General features: G+C 35.6%; 1 protein-coding gene across 1 annotated transcript in view; it reads left to right on the top strand.

Annotated features, from left to right (window-relative positions):
• Positions 1–19,583, top strand: part of LOC134528966 (atrial natriuretic peptide-converting enzyme-like) — a 91,961-nt gene that overhangs the window by 26,502 nt on the left and 45,876 nt on the right. The window contains exons 7-8 of the mRNA XM_063362634.1: positions 12,210–12,362; positions 16,156–16,275. Of these exons, the coding sequence (XP_063218704.1) occupies positions 12,210–12,362; positions 16,156–16,275 (273 nt within the window). The remainder of the gene's footprint in view (positions 1–12,209; positions 12,363–16,155; positions 16,276–19,583) is intronic.

Genomic DNA, 19,583 nt, shown 5'->3' with positions numbered 1-19,583 from the left:
ACAGCCACTTTGTTCGTGTGTGCTGTGGTATTCCCTGACTAATTCTTCCCACAAAATTCTCTGTTCTATTTTTACATGTAACATTTGACATTGGCTGATTTCGGCTAGTTTTCTGTATGCTTGTGTGTTCATCTTTTTTGTTCCATTCTTCAAATTTTCTGTATGACATACAGTGCAAACCAGCAATGATTTAAATCGAGACAGTATGAAATTGAGAATACTTAAAATGGAACTCTTTGAGTCATTTTAACATTATTTAAAAAAAAAAAATTATGAATAGAAACGATGTATATAATACATCCTATTCAGCTAAATATATTTGTACGCTTTTTTAATAATTCTTGTTGCAATCAGTTTACACATTAAACCAACCCATTTTTTTCACACAATTCAGAAAACATTATTGTATACTATTGTAAGTTTTTCTAGAAAATAAGTTAAATTTCATCGAAACTTTTGATTATACTGGAATTAATAAGGACTTAGATAATATTTTAACAATAAAAATGTTTCCTAACATCGACAAAGCCTGTAATGTAATTCCTCATAAAAAAACGAAAACATTTTGGCATATTTTTTTTATAAAGTGTTTGTTTAGGTAGCTATATGCCCCTTAAGAATCAAATTCAAAGCACCTTTTTTAAAGAAATATCGGAAACTTTTTATAGCTTATCAAAAAAACGCGGTTGGCAGTATTATTCCCATTCATTAATAACAATTTTTGGTCACTATTTTTCCTCATACAATTTGATAACACTATGCTGTAATCTATTTTCGTTGCAATAACATAAACAAGCACACTGAAATAAAAAAAAAGAACTTGTCTAGTTGGAACACAATCAGGTCAGCAGTTTTCGTGAAGTACTTATGTACACACGTGTTATACGCTAAATTTTAATGGCCTGACAAACAGACTGAAACGAGAAATATGCTAAGCGTGGGGGAGCACCGAAGGGTGCCAAAATTCAAGGGTACAGCAAAATGAACACGCATCATTATGGGGCTTTTTGTTTGTGGTTTCTACCGCGCGCGCCAACACAGGCGTAGCCTCGCCGGGACTGTTGGCGCGTCAGGCGTCGCTCGGGTCACGTGTCCGCTGAGGAGTCCACAGGGAAGGAACCCAGCTTGTTGTCATCTCGGACGATCGTGCAGGCACGAACCTCGCCCAAAGTGGGACCCAGCTAGGGTTACCAGACACTGATAACAGAAAAGGAGGACATTCACCTCGCAAAAGGAGGACATTTCACTAAAAAGGAGGAAAATATATATATTTTTTTTAAAAGCCATGAATTAATTACAATGGAGTACGATATTTTACAATGTTTTGGCATTTAATACAGTTTCAGTATAAAGAATCAAACAAAATACGCATATACAGCATATTAAAAACACGTGCTTCTGCATGTGCTGCTACCTGTCAAGCTGTCATAGAACTACTTACTAGTGGGGTGACTCTGCGGACAGCGCATTAGCGCGCACCGCGCGCTTTACTCAGAGTGTAACTGCAGGAATTATCTCAATTCATAAAAAAGCCGGACATTTTGGAGCATTAAGAAAAATCCGGCCGGACGCAAAAAAATACATAAAAAGGAGGACATGTCCTCCTTTTGCCGGACGTCTGGTAACCCAGCAGACCCAGTGCACTCGCCTCGAGCTGATGGCGGCCTGGTACTGCACGAGTCTCCCGGCGCCAGAGACGGCTCGAGGGCAGGAAAGCTCGCAGCGGCTGTGATGACGTCGCAGGTCGCTGACGGTGCTGTCCGCAAAAGCAGCTGATCTGAGCCAATGGCACACAGCCTCCCTGGCCGACCAAGCGAGCGCCAATTGAATCTGTCAACCTCCTCGTGCACATCAATTCAATAACGAATATAGAGGGGAACGTCTAACAATCAGGGTGGCCCCGTTCGGGAAATTCTTGGTACATGTTTCCAGTCTTCGTGGTAGAAAGTAAGATCCAAGCAGACCATCACCAACAACGACGTGTCTCACTTTTATGTTAAATCCTGGCGTATCTTATGAGTAGGGACGTAAAACATTCTAGTTATTATTTAGCAACAGGCTAGTATGCAAACTGTTACACATTTCATTGACATCTATCACTGGAACTTGGGTTATTTGACACTCCGTAATGGACAAGCATTCGGTGAAAATTATGAAAAAAAAAAGGCGTTAACCAGTCATGTACAGCCAGGATATATGGTACAATGTGGCGGCAGGCAATCAACAAATGACATCGTCATGATGTGTATAAAAACCCTGGTGATTGAAATATTGCGAATTTCGCAAGTCTTTACATATGGTGCTTATGTATTGTGAGCGTTGAAAATAACTTCATACATGCAGTTAGCTTCTTCGTTGTTCCTTGCAACTGTTGTACTTCTGCTTATGTACTACGGTGCCTGTTGTACTTCTGCTTACTTGCTACGGTGCTTTCATGGTGCACTACCGCAAGAGCATGTCGCGTGTAATGTGTAATGGGTTACCCGCTCAAGGGCAAACAACCACAAGGCAGACAAACGTCTGGGAACGGCCATCAAAAAATTTAAAAAAATTACAATTTAATTTTTTTAGTTTTACGTAATTTTAACGTGTGTTTTTTCTCGCTGTACCTTTAAGCAGGTGCCCCGAAAAGCAGAGCAAAACATTCGTATACTAAAAATTTAATTTAAGAACCAAATGCAATCACCTTATTAAAATAACTACGCAACTAGAAAAAAAATACGTTCCAAAATTGATTCAACACTGAATCTGAGGTTAAACAAGGCTTGTTATTCATACACTAGATCAGCCCGCATTAAAAAAATGCTACTAAAACATACTTAAATTGTACATGTTTTATATATGTACCACACTTACAACTAACACAAATTTCGTTATTCTATTCAGCATGTATAGCGTACTTAAACAACCTTAAAAAAAAATCTATACATGGAAAATACCCATACTTATTAACTTGTCCTATAAAATAATTTTCAGTGTATTCGACCCGGGTCGTGTTAAAGTCTGCGCGCCGCGGGACCGCATGCGGAGTTTCTTCTTTTACGTAAAACTGTTCTACTGGCCATGATCATCACGTTCGATACCCTTAAGTTTAATTTTTTTAAGCGGCCGCCTAGCACGACTCATTGCTATGAAGCCGCAGCACTAGTCCAGTCAAACTGGGGCACGAAAAGGAACACCTGATTCCGCCCACGGGATTGCAAGGGTTTTGGATATGGAGCTGATGACTTAATTGCGTATTGAAGACGTAGCTTCAAACAACAGGTCTCCTGACCCAGCGGCGAAATCTGATTTTTTTTTTTTTTTTTTTTTTTTTGCGATCCACCCAGCAGCCGGTTGAAGGCCGGTAGGGCGCGCGCGAACTAGCACTCTCGACTTGTGCATTTCAAAATTTGGAACTCTTGCGTGACATTTATGACGTCCTCGCCGTCACTCCCGTACTGAAGGGCCCGGTCGTTCTCCGCCGACTCCAGCGGCCCGCTCTCCGCCACTGCGTCACTTCGCCCCTCCCACAGCCTCCTGCTGCCCCTGGCGGCGGAGACGGCAAACAGCTTTAGTTCATCGGCGCGCGTGTTAGTCAACGTATTTCACAGTTCTTGAAAGTCCACCTCTTATAAGTAGGGACACCTGTATTTCGCGATTTCATTCATGTCAAGGTATTTCACAAAACACTGTAACTTTTTCTAAGAGTCATGGCAAATTGTGAGGGTGCAGCAGTACGGTGACCACATTCTCATTGGCCCCGTCAAGAGCGGGACGACACCTCTCACCGACCTCAGCCAATAACCACAGGAGAAAAGCTACAGTATTTTGTGAAATACCTTGACACGAAATGTATTCGCGAAATACAGGTGTCCCTACTTATAAGCCTCGCGTGTAATATACGCTACAACCGATACCAACAAACATATCTTAAAACAATTGAAATGAAAATACATTTAAAAAATAACGTGCTAAAAGCAGGCTGCCAACTTTACCAAAAAAAAATAACCAAGCGGTATTTTTGATAGGCTTTTAAGTGCAAAACAAATTAAATAAAATTAACTAAAAATTAATTTACTACAATCAACCAAATATTAATTAAAATTTATAAACTAAGAAATAAACATAATCAACAGAATAACCAATACTAAACACATATATCAGGGGAGCTACCGTTAGCGTCTCTGAAGTCTTTAGGCCATCGCGAAGCTGGCTTCAAGTGCGTGTTGCCTGCTTTTCAGGCAATTCAAATTAAGCGTCTAACACTTCCGTAAGCTTTTTGCGAAAACGGCTCACCTAAGAGTGATTCGACAAGAATATATATATGTTTTAATTCTTATGTTCTTGTTAATAATATTTTACTTTTTAAGTTAAATTACATCTTAGTGTAATAAAATTGCGCACAATAAAAGAGGCCAACATATATTTTGACACTGAAGAGTAATATTTATTTATTTTTTAAATACTTATATTATTAGTTTTGTCATAGTTAATTAAATAAAAACTTACAAATACATAAAATCTTAAAAGTATTTATCACGTTTACGCATATTTAATCAGCCATTATTAATACCATAGTTAAGTTTAGTGAATACCTGAATAACTATTTCTTAGACATAAAAGTTAGTTTTGAAGCTTTATTTACTAAGGAAGTTAATTCTAGGTGCTTACAACAGCTATGGAAAAATCTTATATTGTACGAGAAAATAAAAGATGTACGAGCACTATTACAAGAAACATTAGTCGTAAATTCGATGTTTAGCTGCAAGTGCACTGCTATATTTCTTTAACAGTTTATCTACAATTTAAGTTTTAAAGGCTATGATGGTTTCGTTAAGGAAAAAAAAGAATAAACATATTTTTCTCTCATTTTCTTTCAAGGATTCACTTGCCCTTTTGTATAGTAAAATTATTATTTATTGAAACAAAATTTATTTACTTGGTATTACTTAGCATCTCGGCATTCGAAAAAGATAAGTTATCGCCACGTAATAAACATATTTTTTTTAAAACCATTTGTACAACATATTCAAATAAAAAACTTTTAAATATATGTAAGCATGCATTGTAAACAGACGTTAAATGTCGTCAACAGTACAACAATCAGTCAAAACGTCTTACTCAAATTTTTTCCGTGTATAAACCAAATGACTTAAAAATATTATTCAAGCAACCCCAATAACATGCAAGCATAAAAAATGTTAGAAGATATTAGTCAGTTAACATAAGATTAGCGCTAAACATGACACAATACTTGCAGATAGTTGTTCTTTTATTTGACATGAGATACTTGTGTGAATGACGGACAGTTCACATGAATAGAACCATTGTATTAAGAGTTATAGTTTCACTTTTCAAGTTATATATTATTAAGATTATTGTTTATTATTATATCATCGTTTATTATTATATTATTATTTTAAGAGTAAAAGTTTCACATTTCATCATATATAATTAAGAGTACTGTATGTTATTATACATCATTTTATATTATTATATTATTGTTTTAAGAGTAAAAGTTTCACGTTTCAAGATATATAATTAAGAGTATTGTATATTATTATATTATTGTTTTGAGAGTAAAAGTTTCACGTTTCAAGATATAGGTAAATAACCCAGCTCGCTCTGCAGTTTGTTTATTCGTGTCACCTCTGACTTCATGTCCTTGTCCCATCTGAGTCTATGCTCGCCGTTGAGTCCTGGTTCGTGGCTACCGTGAATGCAGCGTGTACACAGGAAGAGTCCCCTATCTCACACAGCCCTACCCCATAGATATTATGCACATGAGTGTTCTGGCAAAGGCTTCCGGTTGTAGAACGTGAATGAAAATCAACCCCGGGATCAATCACGGATTTCGCAGAACTCGACCTTCAACACTGCCCATTTATGGCAAAAAAAAAAAAAAATTATGTACGAAAGGCACTTGTGATACACTTGAAGAATTATCGCGCCCTCGCATACGAGGTTCGTATGCCGACTTGGTTGGTGCGGATATTACCGTCGAGATCCAACCTTTGTACACCAAAGAATAAATGACTAGGTACTGTACTCGTTACAAAATATCTGGTCGTGGAAACTGTTACAAAATGTATTAATTCTAAAACAGCATAAATAATTTATTGACAACTATAAACGCCTACTACCAGCTACGGTTTTATACTTTGAGAACTATTTGATTACATATTGAAATTAATGCTAAAGTACAAGCCACATAAAAACCTTAGTTAAGGTAAATTTATTCAAATTTTTTTGTACTAACATAATTTATATCATAAGTAGAAAAATAATAAAAAGATAAAATAAAATATTTTTCATAGTAAAATAAAGGTGATTTCGGTTTATTATCACATCACAAATTTTATTTATATTTATAAATCTTTATGCTTTAGCATGTGTTCTAGATATAATATTATATATTTAATGGTTTACAATAGTATCATGTTTCATGCAATGTACTAGTTAGCAGTTTTTAACACTTGCTATATAGTAAATAAGTATTGGTTTGCTCACGAATACCTTTCTCGCTTCAGTCGCTAGTTCCGTATATAAATGATAGAAAGGTCAGCATAACATATTGTTACGAACGTGAGCAGGACCGCGGCGCGCGCAGGTTCGGAGCTGGCTGGCGGCCCCGCATGGCCACTGACGTCACGTGGCCGCCGCTGACGTCAGACATGCCACGCGCGCCTGGCGGATTACAAGGGTCGTCGGTACCTCTTCCCCCTCCACTCTACGTACGGCGCCGCTACCTGGCCCCTGGCAGCAATTGGGAATCTCGCGCGAGCTGCCGATGCATTTCTCGATGCTTCGGGTGTCGGGTCGGCCCGGGATGACACGACTGGCCCCAGCCGCGCACGTGACTTATGGAAAGGCGCGAGGCCCTATATAAGAACGGGACGCCGGCCTCCGTGGAGAGTTTTTCCGGGGCGAGAGAGTCTCGGCGATAGTGCCGCGGGTGCGGCGAGAGTCTCCAGCGAAGCGTCGAGCGGATCCTCGGCGAAGGGAAGTGCGACGGAGTCCCGCGACGGAGGTCCACAAGGAGTGCTGCGGCGAGAGTTGCGCCAGAGGTGCGGCCCAGCTAGGTGTGCGGTGTGTAAAAAGCTAGTGACTGGGGAATAAACATTTTTAAGTGTAATTGAATATTATACATTCCAAGAAAGATTATTTGTTAGTGATGTAAATATTGGCAATCAATAAAACTGTGCAATAAAATATTTAATTGGGCTATCCATGTATGAACCCAGTAGTAGTTTTCCCACAACGAATATATATTTTTTTAATAAACCGTAGCAATATATACTGAGCAGCTAAGTTAGTGCATGAAAATGACCGTTCGAATCTATTATTATACAAACGATCGAGAGGTTTTTTTTTCCTAGCACAGGCCTCCATATATGTGGTTTCTTTCACGTATTATTAACTGAATTATTTCAATCAACAGAGTTTTTAAAAAAAATTCGATTGTGAAACAAAAATGACTATAATCCATACATAGTGTTCAGTCAATTAGGTGTCGAAATATTAAAAAAAAAAAAAACATGGCGTTAAATTTATATTCCTAACTGGGTGCATTCCAGGCTATGTTAAGCAACATTTTGGGGAATAGTGAAAAAATTACTTCCATTAATGTTTTCCAAGTGTTCGAACTAACTAACTAACGCTCTCTTTTCACAAGTCTATGAACACTGCATGACACGGCCGTTTTTTTTTTTTTTTTTGCGTAATGTTGTTATACTCGGTGTTAACCAACAGTTCTGAAGTAGAATTAATGGTAGTTGTAAATTTAATTTCACTCAAAAAGTAGTTACTGTTAATTTATAAACGCGTATGCAAGTACTTTTGTTCATCAGGTTTGTGATAGTAAATGTTACCAAGGAATTGTTCAAAATTACTTTTATATTACAAAAAAATTATTATTTAAATTTATTTGTAATTGGGTGATTATATGCGAATACTTCTCGCACAACACAAAATGTTTCACATATATTTATGGAAGTAACTACCTTCCAAAAGCAATGTTATGTTTCTGCAACGTTAGAGACACTTAATTGAAATTTTGATGCTTTGTGGACCGATAATTAAAATAATTCCCTAAAAATGTATATATATAGGGTAGGGTGGGGCTATTTGGGTCGTGGGGCTATTTGAGTCGAAATAAGACTTTCGGCTTCTGCGCAATAACTCCGCGCATCATCGGCACGGCCTGGACTTTAAAAGCGAGAAGAAGGTTGTGCTGAGCAGACGGACATGTTGTGTGCGGATGTTATGTGGTATTTTGTGTACGGACCGGCGGCGAACGGCGCAAGGTAATCATCTCACTGTCTTGAAATATTAAACTCTAAGTTTAATACCCGGGAAAATAGTGATATCCAAGTTACATGTGAAACTTTATCGTAAGTGTTATATGTCAAACGAAAGAAGAAGAATTTGTGAGTCTCTTAGTATATTCACAGCAAGAATTATTTTTAATAAATTTAATATTTTGCTAATTTTGTGATTTAAAGTAATTGGGGCTATTTGAGTAGTTTTTTTTTTTTGGGGCTATTTGGGTCAATAATGGGGCTATTTGGGTCAACACAAAAGTGATTGTGATACCAAGGATATATTTATTAAATGTAAAGATGGTTTTTGCTAATATTTATTATATTACATTACATTTATATGAAAAAGTTTTGTTGCACACCATATTATGTAATATTATCTCACTGTTTTTTTCCAGCTGGTTCCCACTTACAAAATGACTGGTGCATATTTAAAGTGGACAAGTGAGCAGCTTAATTTAGCATCCAAAGCTGTCTTGGAGAAGTGTGTATACACAAAGACTTAGACAATCGTACAGTGAGCATCACCTCCAAGAATATCTTTCAAGAAAGAAAAAAATTGGCCACTCAACAGTGTTAAGTGACGAACAAGAGAAGGAACTTGTTTTGAGACTGATAAATTTATCCAATCGAGGATTAGGATGTGGTTCTAAAGGAGTGCGTCGTGCTGTTTACAAGTATGTTGTGTCAAGTAGTATAAAACATCCATGGGGAGAATATGGAATCGCAGGGAAAGATTGGTTCCTTTCATTTATGAAAAGACATCCTGAATTATCGTTAAGAAAACCCGAAGGACTTTCGAAGGCTCGTGCTGCAGGGGTGAATAAAGGTGCGGTGAATGACTTTTATTCTTTGCTTCAAACTACAACTCTTAAAATTGGAGTCAACTGTAAACCTCAGAACATTTATAATGTTGATGAAAGTGGCCTACCTATGAACAATAGACCAGTCAAAGTTGTAGCTCCAAAAGGGAAAAGAGAAGTAACATCTATCACCAAATTAGAACGTGGGGAAAATGTTACAATAGTTGCAGCATGCAGTGCAAGTGGTCAGTATATTCCACCAATGGTGATATTTAAGGGTGTTCGTTTCCGACAAGAGTATAACGAGCACATGCCATCAGGAACGGTAGTTAAAATGTCGGAGTCTGTGTACATAAATGAGGAAATATTTATCTTTTGGTTAAAACATTATAATGTTTTTAGGGTTCCCGGAAAATGTCTTCTCGTGCTGGATGGACATTCTTCTCACTGCTCCCTCGAATGCTTGGAGTTTTGTGAACAAAATGACATTTAACTTCTTTTTCTGTCCCCCCCTCCCCCCCCCACACACACACACAACTCATGTGCTTCAACCCATGGACAGAACTGTGTTTAAGACTCTCTAACACACTGTCACACTGAAGCCACGCAGTATATCCATAGCCAACCAGGTGGAAAAATCAGCAAGTTCAATTTTGGGGAACTGTTCAAAAAGGTCTGGCTCAGAACTGCAACGCCAGCTCTTGCAGAAAAAGGTTTTCAATGTACAGGAATACATCCATACAATCCTGAAATAGTCCATGAAGAGAAATTTTTACCATCGACACTATTCTACAAACAGCAAGAACCACCTGGGCTAGAGAGCTCTATTCCATCGACTCCACTTTCTGGAGAATCTGCTTCTACACAAAAATATCGTGATTCCTCCGAGATATCTACTGTAACTTTAACCACGAAGCAGTTGTCTTCAAAATCTCCAGATTTTTCAGATTCTCTCAACGCCAGTTAAAACAAATAGTAACAAAAACAAGGAAGCAGAAAACAAAAATCTCGACTTTTGACATCAAAAGATAATATTTCTGACTGTAGAGCAAAGAGGCAAATAAAACTATTGGAATGACAACCATGCAAGAAACTAAAGAAAAATTCCAGTGCAAGAAGTGTTCACTGTCCAGCTGAAGATTTACGTGAAATATCTACAAATTCATCTTCTGGGATGATCCAAACTAAGTATCAATGCACTGCGAAGGAACTGGTAACACAACGTGTAGTTTTTGTAGCCTATGTTATAACTCCTTGGAATCGCTGAAGAAAGGTGACTGGATAACTTGTCAGCAATGTGTTCGCTGGTATCATGAAGTTTGTGTTGGAGCTGTCGGTCAGAAAATGTTTGTTTGTGGGAAACGCATTTAATGACCATGGAAACTCGTGTTTCTGTTTTATTAAACATGGTCTTAGTAGACATTTTATTTTGTAGGAAACATTTGTACGCGAAAGATTGCCTAAAGGGACTTGCAGATAACTTCGAAGAACAATTTGTTTTTTAACAGCTCATTTACTCCAGAATTAAATATAATTTTAACGACTCAAATAGCCCCTTGCGAAACCCAAATAGCCCCACATATTCTATTATTGACATATTTTACAATGGGTTTGACTTTTATTTCTATAGTATGCATTTTGATATATATGACTTCTATAACTGAGACACGTGTAATTCAATAAGTGCAGTAACAATGTTTAGCAAAAATAAATTTTTAAAATCGATTTAAGATGTAAAAGTTTTGATTTTAATGTTAGGGTACTCAAATAGCCCCACCCTACCCTAGTTAAAATTATCATATAAACTATTATACATCGATAAATCATTGTTTCGAATTTATTTAGCCACATTTACTTACTATATATTTATACATAAACTTAGCATGAATTATTAGTACTATATTGTAGTTAATAAATACTTGAGACTCGTGCATGCTTTCTTAACATTGCGCACCAGACAAGATCACCTTTTAAATACAAGAACACGATTTTTTTCAAATAGTGTAGCAATAAATGCGTCGTTTATACATTAATATACAATATGTTTATTTTTATGGCTAAATTATAATTCACTAATTGCAAAAATTATAAAACATGGAATGGAGGTGGCATAAAAATAATCGCTTACGAAGCAAAAAAAAAAACATATTGTTTTCATGTATTCACTACTCTGTACTTTACAGGGTTAGCGAGAAAACGTATTTTAAAGATTGAAAAGGAAAATGACAATAATTTTACGAAAGTTTGATTGTCCCTTTTAAAATTTGTACTCTTTTGGCCAGATTTGGAATGTAATATCTTCTGCCATATTTTAAACCGGCAATATTTACACATAAGTACAAACTCATATCTCAGACCCTGACCAAAAACGTATTTACGTTTCCAACAGGCAATAGGTATAAAAGTAATATTTATGTCTCGAATTCTATAATATAAAGTCACAGTAATTCTGACTATAGGCATTAAATGTTTCCCTTCTCCTGAAATCTGGATGCGTAAATAAAACAATAAATGGTGAAATTAATAATATCCTACCATAGCAGTGATGCAAACCTGTATAGCTTGTAAATCATTTCTGTTACGCCTAATATGTATGTATATAAACAAGAATACGCATTTTTCTCAAAACCATAATACTTTTCATAGCAATTGGTGTTATATAATTTGTATTATCTTTAGAAAACATTAAACTATCAAAAAAAAAAGCGAACTATATTCCGAAAATTTATGGAATAATTACAAGCCTTTAGATTATGTTACATTAGTAACATAGTTACGCATGCGTCTAGTCCACTTAAAAATAACAGAAAATATTGAGTTCACTAGCAATGAACTAAGAAGGCATTTTTTTTTTACCAGTTTACGATTCAGTTGTTTTGTTAAAAAACTATTTGAGAAAATATACTTAATTTAACTTTGTTGTACAGCGCCCAAAATAAGATTATATGTAGTTTAGTTAAAATATTTTGAAACTGTCAATTAATTTAATGGTTTTCTATGTAACAACAATAAGACTTGTCTAGATATATAAATTTATTGAAACATTTATAGAGGAGTTGATTATAGTTTTTTAAGAAACATGTTGCTTTGTTTTTTTTCACAGAAACAAAACGTCGTTGTGGTTTCTTCCTTGATCTGTTTGGTTTGACACTACCAGACTATTTGGATTGCAGCATGTTTCCTGAATCACCAAACCCAAATGTTTGCATTGGTTATCAGGAAGTCGTCAATGAGGAGATACGAGCTTTGAAACCAGGTGAGTGATACAAAGAAGTTATTAATTTCAGAAAACTGTTATTTACGAGGGTTATTTTTGTTTTCATCCTCCGATCGGCTGTAATAAAAAAACGGGAATGAATTGGGAAATTATTTTAATGTCAAAAGAAACTTACATCTTTACTCTATTTTTCCACATAATCACCGTGCAGATTGAGGCATTTGTCGTACCGATGCACCAGCTTTCCAATACCCTCTGCATAAAATTATGCCTCCTGCCTATTCAGCCACGTTTTAACAGTGGCCTGCAGTGTGATTACAGTTTCATTTCTCCATGGCATGCCCATTAATCGATACCCTAATCGCTCGTACACGAATCGACACGTCTCGTAGTGTTTACCACCTTCCACCAACCATGTGGAGCGGCAAACTCACACCTCAGTTGTGTTTGATCACCCTCCTTACAGTCCGGATTTGGCACCGAGTGACTATCACCTTTTCCCCACGTTGAAAAAGTGGCTTGGAGGACGACGCTTCAACACCAATGATGAACTCCATTGTATGCTTATATATATAAGCATACAATTTCACTAACCAAATGGAGATTCACTCGGCAAATATTGCCAAAGCTATATACACAAAAAAAAATGTCTCGAACCATGCTGTTTTCCCGCAAGAGACAATGCATAAATTGAATCTCCATTTGGTTAGTGAAGCTTTTGACAATGTCGACCACGAAATTTTGTTGGCTAAGCTAGAATGGAATTTTTACTTCACAAATAATGCAGTGAATTGGTTAAAGTTGTACATGTCTTCTAGACGTCAAAGCGTCATTGCTGGTAGCTCATCTGACTGGTCCAAGGTCATAGCTGGAGTACCACAAGGCTCGGTGCTTGGACCGGTTATATTTTTTTTGTAGATAAAAGACCTGCCTTAATCGCTTAAACACACTCAGTGCCACTTATATGCCGACGATCTTCAATTATATTAATCGTTCCCTCCCTCTGACAACGTTAACAATGTTGCCCGATTTAATATGGACCTTGAAGATGACGTTAATTTGGGCGACTGATGACGGGCTTCAAATTCATCCTTACAAGTCACAGGCCATTGTGTTTGGTGCTGGCAAGTCATTACTGAACAGACTTCAGAAAATTGAAAAGGTATGCATCCGTTTTATTTTTAGTTTAAAAACACGAGACCACGACAAGATTTCTTGGCTAAAACTAGACGAAAGACGAAAAATACACAGCCTACTTCTTTTGAAAAATGTTGTACTTTCAAACTTTCCATCGTATCTAGCTAAAGGATTTCACTTCCTAAATTCCCGTCACAATATCGGTACTCGTTCCAAGAACAGCTTGTATTTGTTAGTTCTTATTCATCACTCCAGTGCCCGTTCTAAATCTTTCTCTGTAGCTGCAGTGCGCGCTTGGAGGCCAGTTAGGCAACAAATGTCACGTTCATCTTTCGGGACGTCTGTTATAAAATATCTCAACAAACAACAAAATATTGCAAAAGTGGAACAAGAAGTGGTTTTGTGTGTGTGTGTGTTTGTGTGTTTATGTGTGATTATTTAAATTGTTTGTTACAGGTTAAAAAAATTTAATCTAAAGTTTAAGGATAAATAGTTTTTTTTGTTTCCAATTTATTTGGCATGAGTGATATTTAAAAAAAAAAGTCTTAAATTTATTTCGGTCTTGTGTTTACTATTAAAAAATGTATCAATTGTGATATCAGTAACATGTTACTTAAAAAGCGTGAATCATGTTCCATTACTTGCTAGTAATTGGTTTGTTTATTTAGTTTGTATTTTATTTTGTAAGTTGTTTATCATGTACTTGTTTATTGTCTTTTATTTAGGTTAGCTTAGTTTTTTTTGTTGTAACTCTACATTTAATTGTATAACATGTCTGTGGTTAAGTGGTGGACAAGGTGGCTTGCCTTAACTTCGTCACATAAAATAAAATAAAAAATAATTATTTCGGTTACTCTTCAAAATAGCGGCTTCTGTGAAATAAGGTAAATAATAACCTAAGTGAAATGTTAATTAGGTACGTTAGCAACATGAATGATTACACGTAAATAATTCCTAACACGATATATTAATGTAGCTGACCTAACCTAACCAAAATTTACTTTAGTTATTATTCGCCTTCACCCCCCACCACCCTTTTATAGAAGTAGCTGCTCTACATGAGGGATAATATTAGACGAAAAATTACTTACAAGTTTCTCCATCAAGTAAAGTTCAAAAAAATAAACTTAGATATGTTTTAAGTCATGTCATACTATCAAAAATCATGTTTGTACTGGGCTAGCTTGAATTTCCTCGTTTTAATCTCATTTTAATATTACATAATGTATCACAGTGGTGGATGGAAATTTCCAACTTGTTAAAGTAATCTTTGTTTATTTTTAACCTTTAAACCATTTATAAATTTAATTCACATTAATACTCGTTATGTAATATAATTAGGCCCTATTGTTCTGCAATTTGTGAACTTTATGGAACCATCATTGATTTTTTTACATGTAAAATGAATTTTCATACGACATTGATATAAATTTAATTTAAGATATTTCACTTTTATAACTCTTTAATCGCCCTTGTGTTTATCGCCATTTTAAATATTCCTTGTGACGGAAACGGACGTCATTTCCGTTTTCGCTGGGCGGAATTCTGGTTAGCTGATTCCGTCCAACATCGAACATGTTTTAGAACTGGTCCTATATGCAAAATATTTGATGGTAACTAAAGTGACCCTACTTATCAAATAAAAAAAAAGGCTGTGCTAGTGACGATTCCGATAAAGTCATAACAACGTTATTTTATCAAACATATTGGATGCGAAAATTTGTCATTGTGACGGGGTTTTTATGACTTCGTTTTCGACGAGACGCAATCAAATACCTTTACTTACTTCAGCACCACACAGCATTTATGATTTTCTGCATGGAGGGCTTCGAAATCATGGATGAAAAAGAAATAATTTATTACTTAACTGCCTTTCTTTTTTTAAGTTTTCAAAGTTCTAAACTTGAGAATTCTGAGAGTAAACACATAACATTTTTTAGGCTTTTGCTACTCTTAAAAAAATTTTTAACATTGGGGTTAGCTGTGTCAGGACACATCCGCAAGTTTTTACGTTAATCAGTGGTGCAGGGCCGAGCGATATTCGCCATCTTAGCTTCCTTTCTCTCCCCGCAGTGCGTGGTCCGTTCGGCGCCGGTGAGTGGCGCTTTTTTGTAACCGTCTAAAGCTGTTCTATTCTTTTAAACGGTTTCTTGCGATTCTGATTGTATTAATTCGCAATATACCACAAAATTGAAAATTTTTCAAACCCGTCTATGCAATTTCGTCTCACAGTTTCTTAATCGTGATCTTATTTCAAACTTTTTAAAAGTAGTTCAAACTGTTTACTATATTTTGCACAAACTTATTTTTTTAATTTCTGTACGCGTGTGTCTAATATCTGCTCTCAAGGTACATCAGTCACCCGGAATCGAACATTCGAGAAACTTGCCTATCACTCGTACCAACCTGTAAACATATTAAAATTGTTTATAACGGCGCATACGCAAACCATTCCCTATTTATATGTGTGCGCAACTCCAAAATACTAATACTAGTTTATTTTTGATAATGTTTTGAAATCATTCTTTTTTTTTCTTTACACTCAACTTTTATAACTGACTTTCCCGAATTATAATACAAATTCACGTAAAAAAAATTGCTCAATAATTAAATATTTCAAGCCATTTTTACAAGTACTCAAAATAAGTGTTACTTCCTCTATGCCTAGAACAGAGCTTCTGAATGTTGGTTACAGTGTGCACCGCTGGCTTCCAGTGCGACAACAGACGATGCATCCCACAAGACTGGCGATGCGACGGCCATATTGACTGCGAAGACCAGACGGACGAGTTGAATTGTTTCACTTGTGCAAAAGGTAAGCAAGCTGGATATGTGATGCATTCGTAATGTTGATTTGCCAATTTTTTTTTTTTTTTTTGTAAACTGGGTTCTGATGGTTGACGTTTTCGAAAATCACGACTTAAAAATCTATTATTAGGTGTGAGTTACATCTGTGTTTTAATAAATGTTTTATAATTCGTTGTGATGTTTTTATAATCTTCCTGTCATTTTTGACTGAGAACATGTTTAGATGAATGATTTTAAATATTTTTGATTCAGGCACAACTACAAGAGCAGGCCAGTAGGTAAGATCCTATTGAGATACACTTCAGAGTTGAGCCTTTTGACTATTAATATTTACACAATTTGGTTTTAACTTCTCGCTTATCGTTATCTTCTGACAGTATATTTTGGTTTTTGTTATGCAATCATTTTTTTTAAAATTTCTTTCATTATTTTCATCGCCTTTGAGATTAAAATGATGGGAACGTCGCAATAAAATAATTGGAAATCACAGTGCTCATGGTTGTGATGATGATAATGATTACTAGAGGTGATGACAATAATTATGATTTTGAGGCTGGTGATAGAGATGAAGACTCTAGAGATATTAATATTTTATAATAATAATAATAATTGTTAAGGGAATATGGCACCAGCAGAAGATAATAATTACACGTCATGAAAAAATTCATATTACATTTGGGTCGATAGGGCAACATTTACACTTGCTTCGGAAAATGCTGAAAATTTATCACCAAATGTATATGAAGTGAGAAGTGCGGGATTTCTAAAATGAAAGCAATAAAATATTTCAACTGATGTTTGTTTGTAAGAAAATAAATTATAAAACCGTTTAAGATAAAATATTTATTACTAAAGTTCAATAGCATTCTTACATAACTGCATTCAAGTTTTTGGTGCCCAAAGCGTTCATGGAGTGTATCAAACTCTAGCATACTTGGTTCTTCGAGTGAAAGTATATATTGTAGAGTTTAAATCTGATGTTGCAAAATCAGTGCTCTAAAAAAGTAGTTCTATGCATGTTACCAAATATTAGCCCTGCTTATAATTGTTGTGGTATAATATTTTGAGGATACTATGAACTATGCGACTATGGGATATGATTATACAAGGTTTGATTATATATTAGGCTTGGGTGGCACTGGTAGGACACGGCGAAAGAAAATCGGAGAGATACATTGCTTGGTTGGGTTCAGTTAGTATACATAGAGAATGTCCTCGTCATACCCTGTTTTGTGAGTGAGCGTGACTTAACAAGTCCTTTTTAAATCTCTATTTCCGTAAGCCATTGTCACACTGGTCGTAACTTACAATTTTTCGTACTGGACATTTAACACAGTCATTCTTCTCATGTCTTAGTTCATTGCAACTTTTATCACAATCCTTGCTGCAGTAAGTATATCGTCGACCAGATCGAGATAGAGATGACATAATCGAAACTTCACCAGACATAAACATTTGACTATGATTAAATTAATGCTTAAATAATTCCCAGCCACCTAATCTTTATATGCCAGCGCTAAAAAAATTTCATAAGATAGTTTCTTTCCGAAAAAATCACAAGGTCCTAAAGGTTCTGGTTATCATTAAAACAAATTTCAAAAATATTATGAAACTGAAATGGCATAATCAGACATGTATATAATAATACACATAACAAATATTAATAATTATGTTTGTTGCAAAGCTGACACTATTTGATGTGGGATACAGGATGCTCTCTTATCGCCGAAATAAAAAAAGGGCTTCGCTACATCTCAAGGAGGAGCTTCTTTGTTTTTTGTCCTTGTCCGTGTACTTCTTAGCTGTACCAAACCATAGTAACCGACTAGGCACTGATTTTTTTGTTTGCTTGCCATATGATAAAAATATTATAAAATTAAATTTGAAAACAGGAATACAAAAACATAACTAAACTCTCAGTTTATCCCACTTTTCGTGTAAACTACTATACAGAGGATTTTGGACTCAAGAGAACCTAGGAGTGCACTTGGGAAACCAATGCAAGTTCAACAGTAGGTAGTCACGCAAAGGCTTGCTCTGGGATGTTACATTTATACTTGTGCTTTAATATACATTTTAATTTTTATGCCTATGTATATATGCGTATTTTTAACGTAATTATCTATATTTAGAAAATTTATAAATGTTTTATGCATTCTCATACACTAAATATATGTATCGTTTTAATTTTACATTTCAGACTTGACGTGAAATCGGCAAAATGCAGAACTACTAGGAACTTTTTTTAAAATAAAAATTTACTCTTGCTAAATACATTTTTTGAATACTAACATAAAAAGACAATCCGAATGGGAAATAGTTCAGTCTTAAAAAACTGTTATTAAATGTGAACAAATAAATGCAGCGTAGGGTAGGTTTGTTAACGTTTTCGATCTGAACGACAAAGAACTTACTGCAGTAAGATTCGTACTTTTAGCATTTAAACACTTTGGTATGCCATAATTGTTGGGTATGGCATACCACAAATTGAAGCAGCAGAAGAATTTATAGTTTTTAACATCGCTTCCCAGGGTTCTTACACATTTTTTAAAAATAACGATAGTAACTACATTTACAACACTGCATAGCGATTTTTCATAGCGGGAATAAAGAACAACTGATCGCAAATACCAGTGACACGGAAATCTTAAACAAAGTAAAAAACCTCCCATACAAAATATCACCTGGCTTAAACAGGAAATTCGTGTGAGTTTTATGTGTAATGGGCCCTATAAGTAAATTATTGGCCAGGAAGTATGTCCTATTTTGCGAGAAACACTACATAAGAAAAAGCTTAGCTTTTTTGCTATGTAACTGCCTAATTGTTTTATTACCGTGACAATGACAGGAGCAGATTTTAAGCCAATAACTCTGTTAAATACAGATTAGAAATTGATAATTTTATAAGTAGGTGGTGGCTCATCAATTAGGACAGATCACAGAACCGGGAAATAATCGTGCAATACCAAAATGGAAAATAATTATACAAATAACTGCGTTCAGGGACGAAATAATTCTTGAAAATGTAAAGAAAACATCTTACGCAGATTTCCTGCTTTTAGATTTTGCCAAAACCTTAAATAGAATGATATTTCCTAGATAATATCACTGCATGGGTTCAGATAACTTTTAGAGGAATTAAATCACGCATACAAGTAAATGGACACTGCACAAAGCTCATGGAAATACAACGATCTGTAAAACAGGGTCGTCCTCCGATGTCTACGATTCTCTTCACTGCATGACTTGAAACCATTTGAAAACTACTCTCCCACCGCAGGGAAGCCATGCATGTGGTCCGAGTACTGATGCTTT

This window comes from Bacillus rossius, chromosome 2, assembly GCF_032445375.1.
Source record: "Bacillus rossius redtenbacheri isolate Brsri chromosome 2, Brsri_v3, whole genome shotgun sequence".
Classification (NCBI taxonomy): Eukaryota; Metazoa; Arthropoda; class Insecta; order Phasmatodea; family Bacillidae; genus Bacillus; species Bacillus rossius.
Note: the sequence above shows the minus strand (reverse complement) of the source record. Positions and strands in the feature narration are given on the sequence as shown.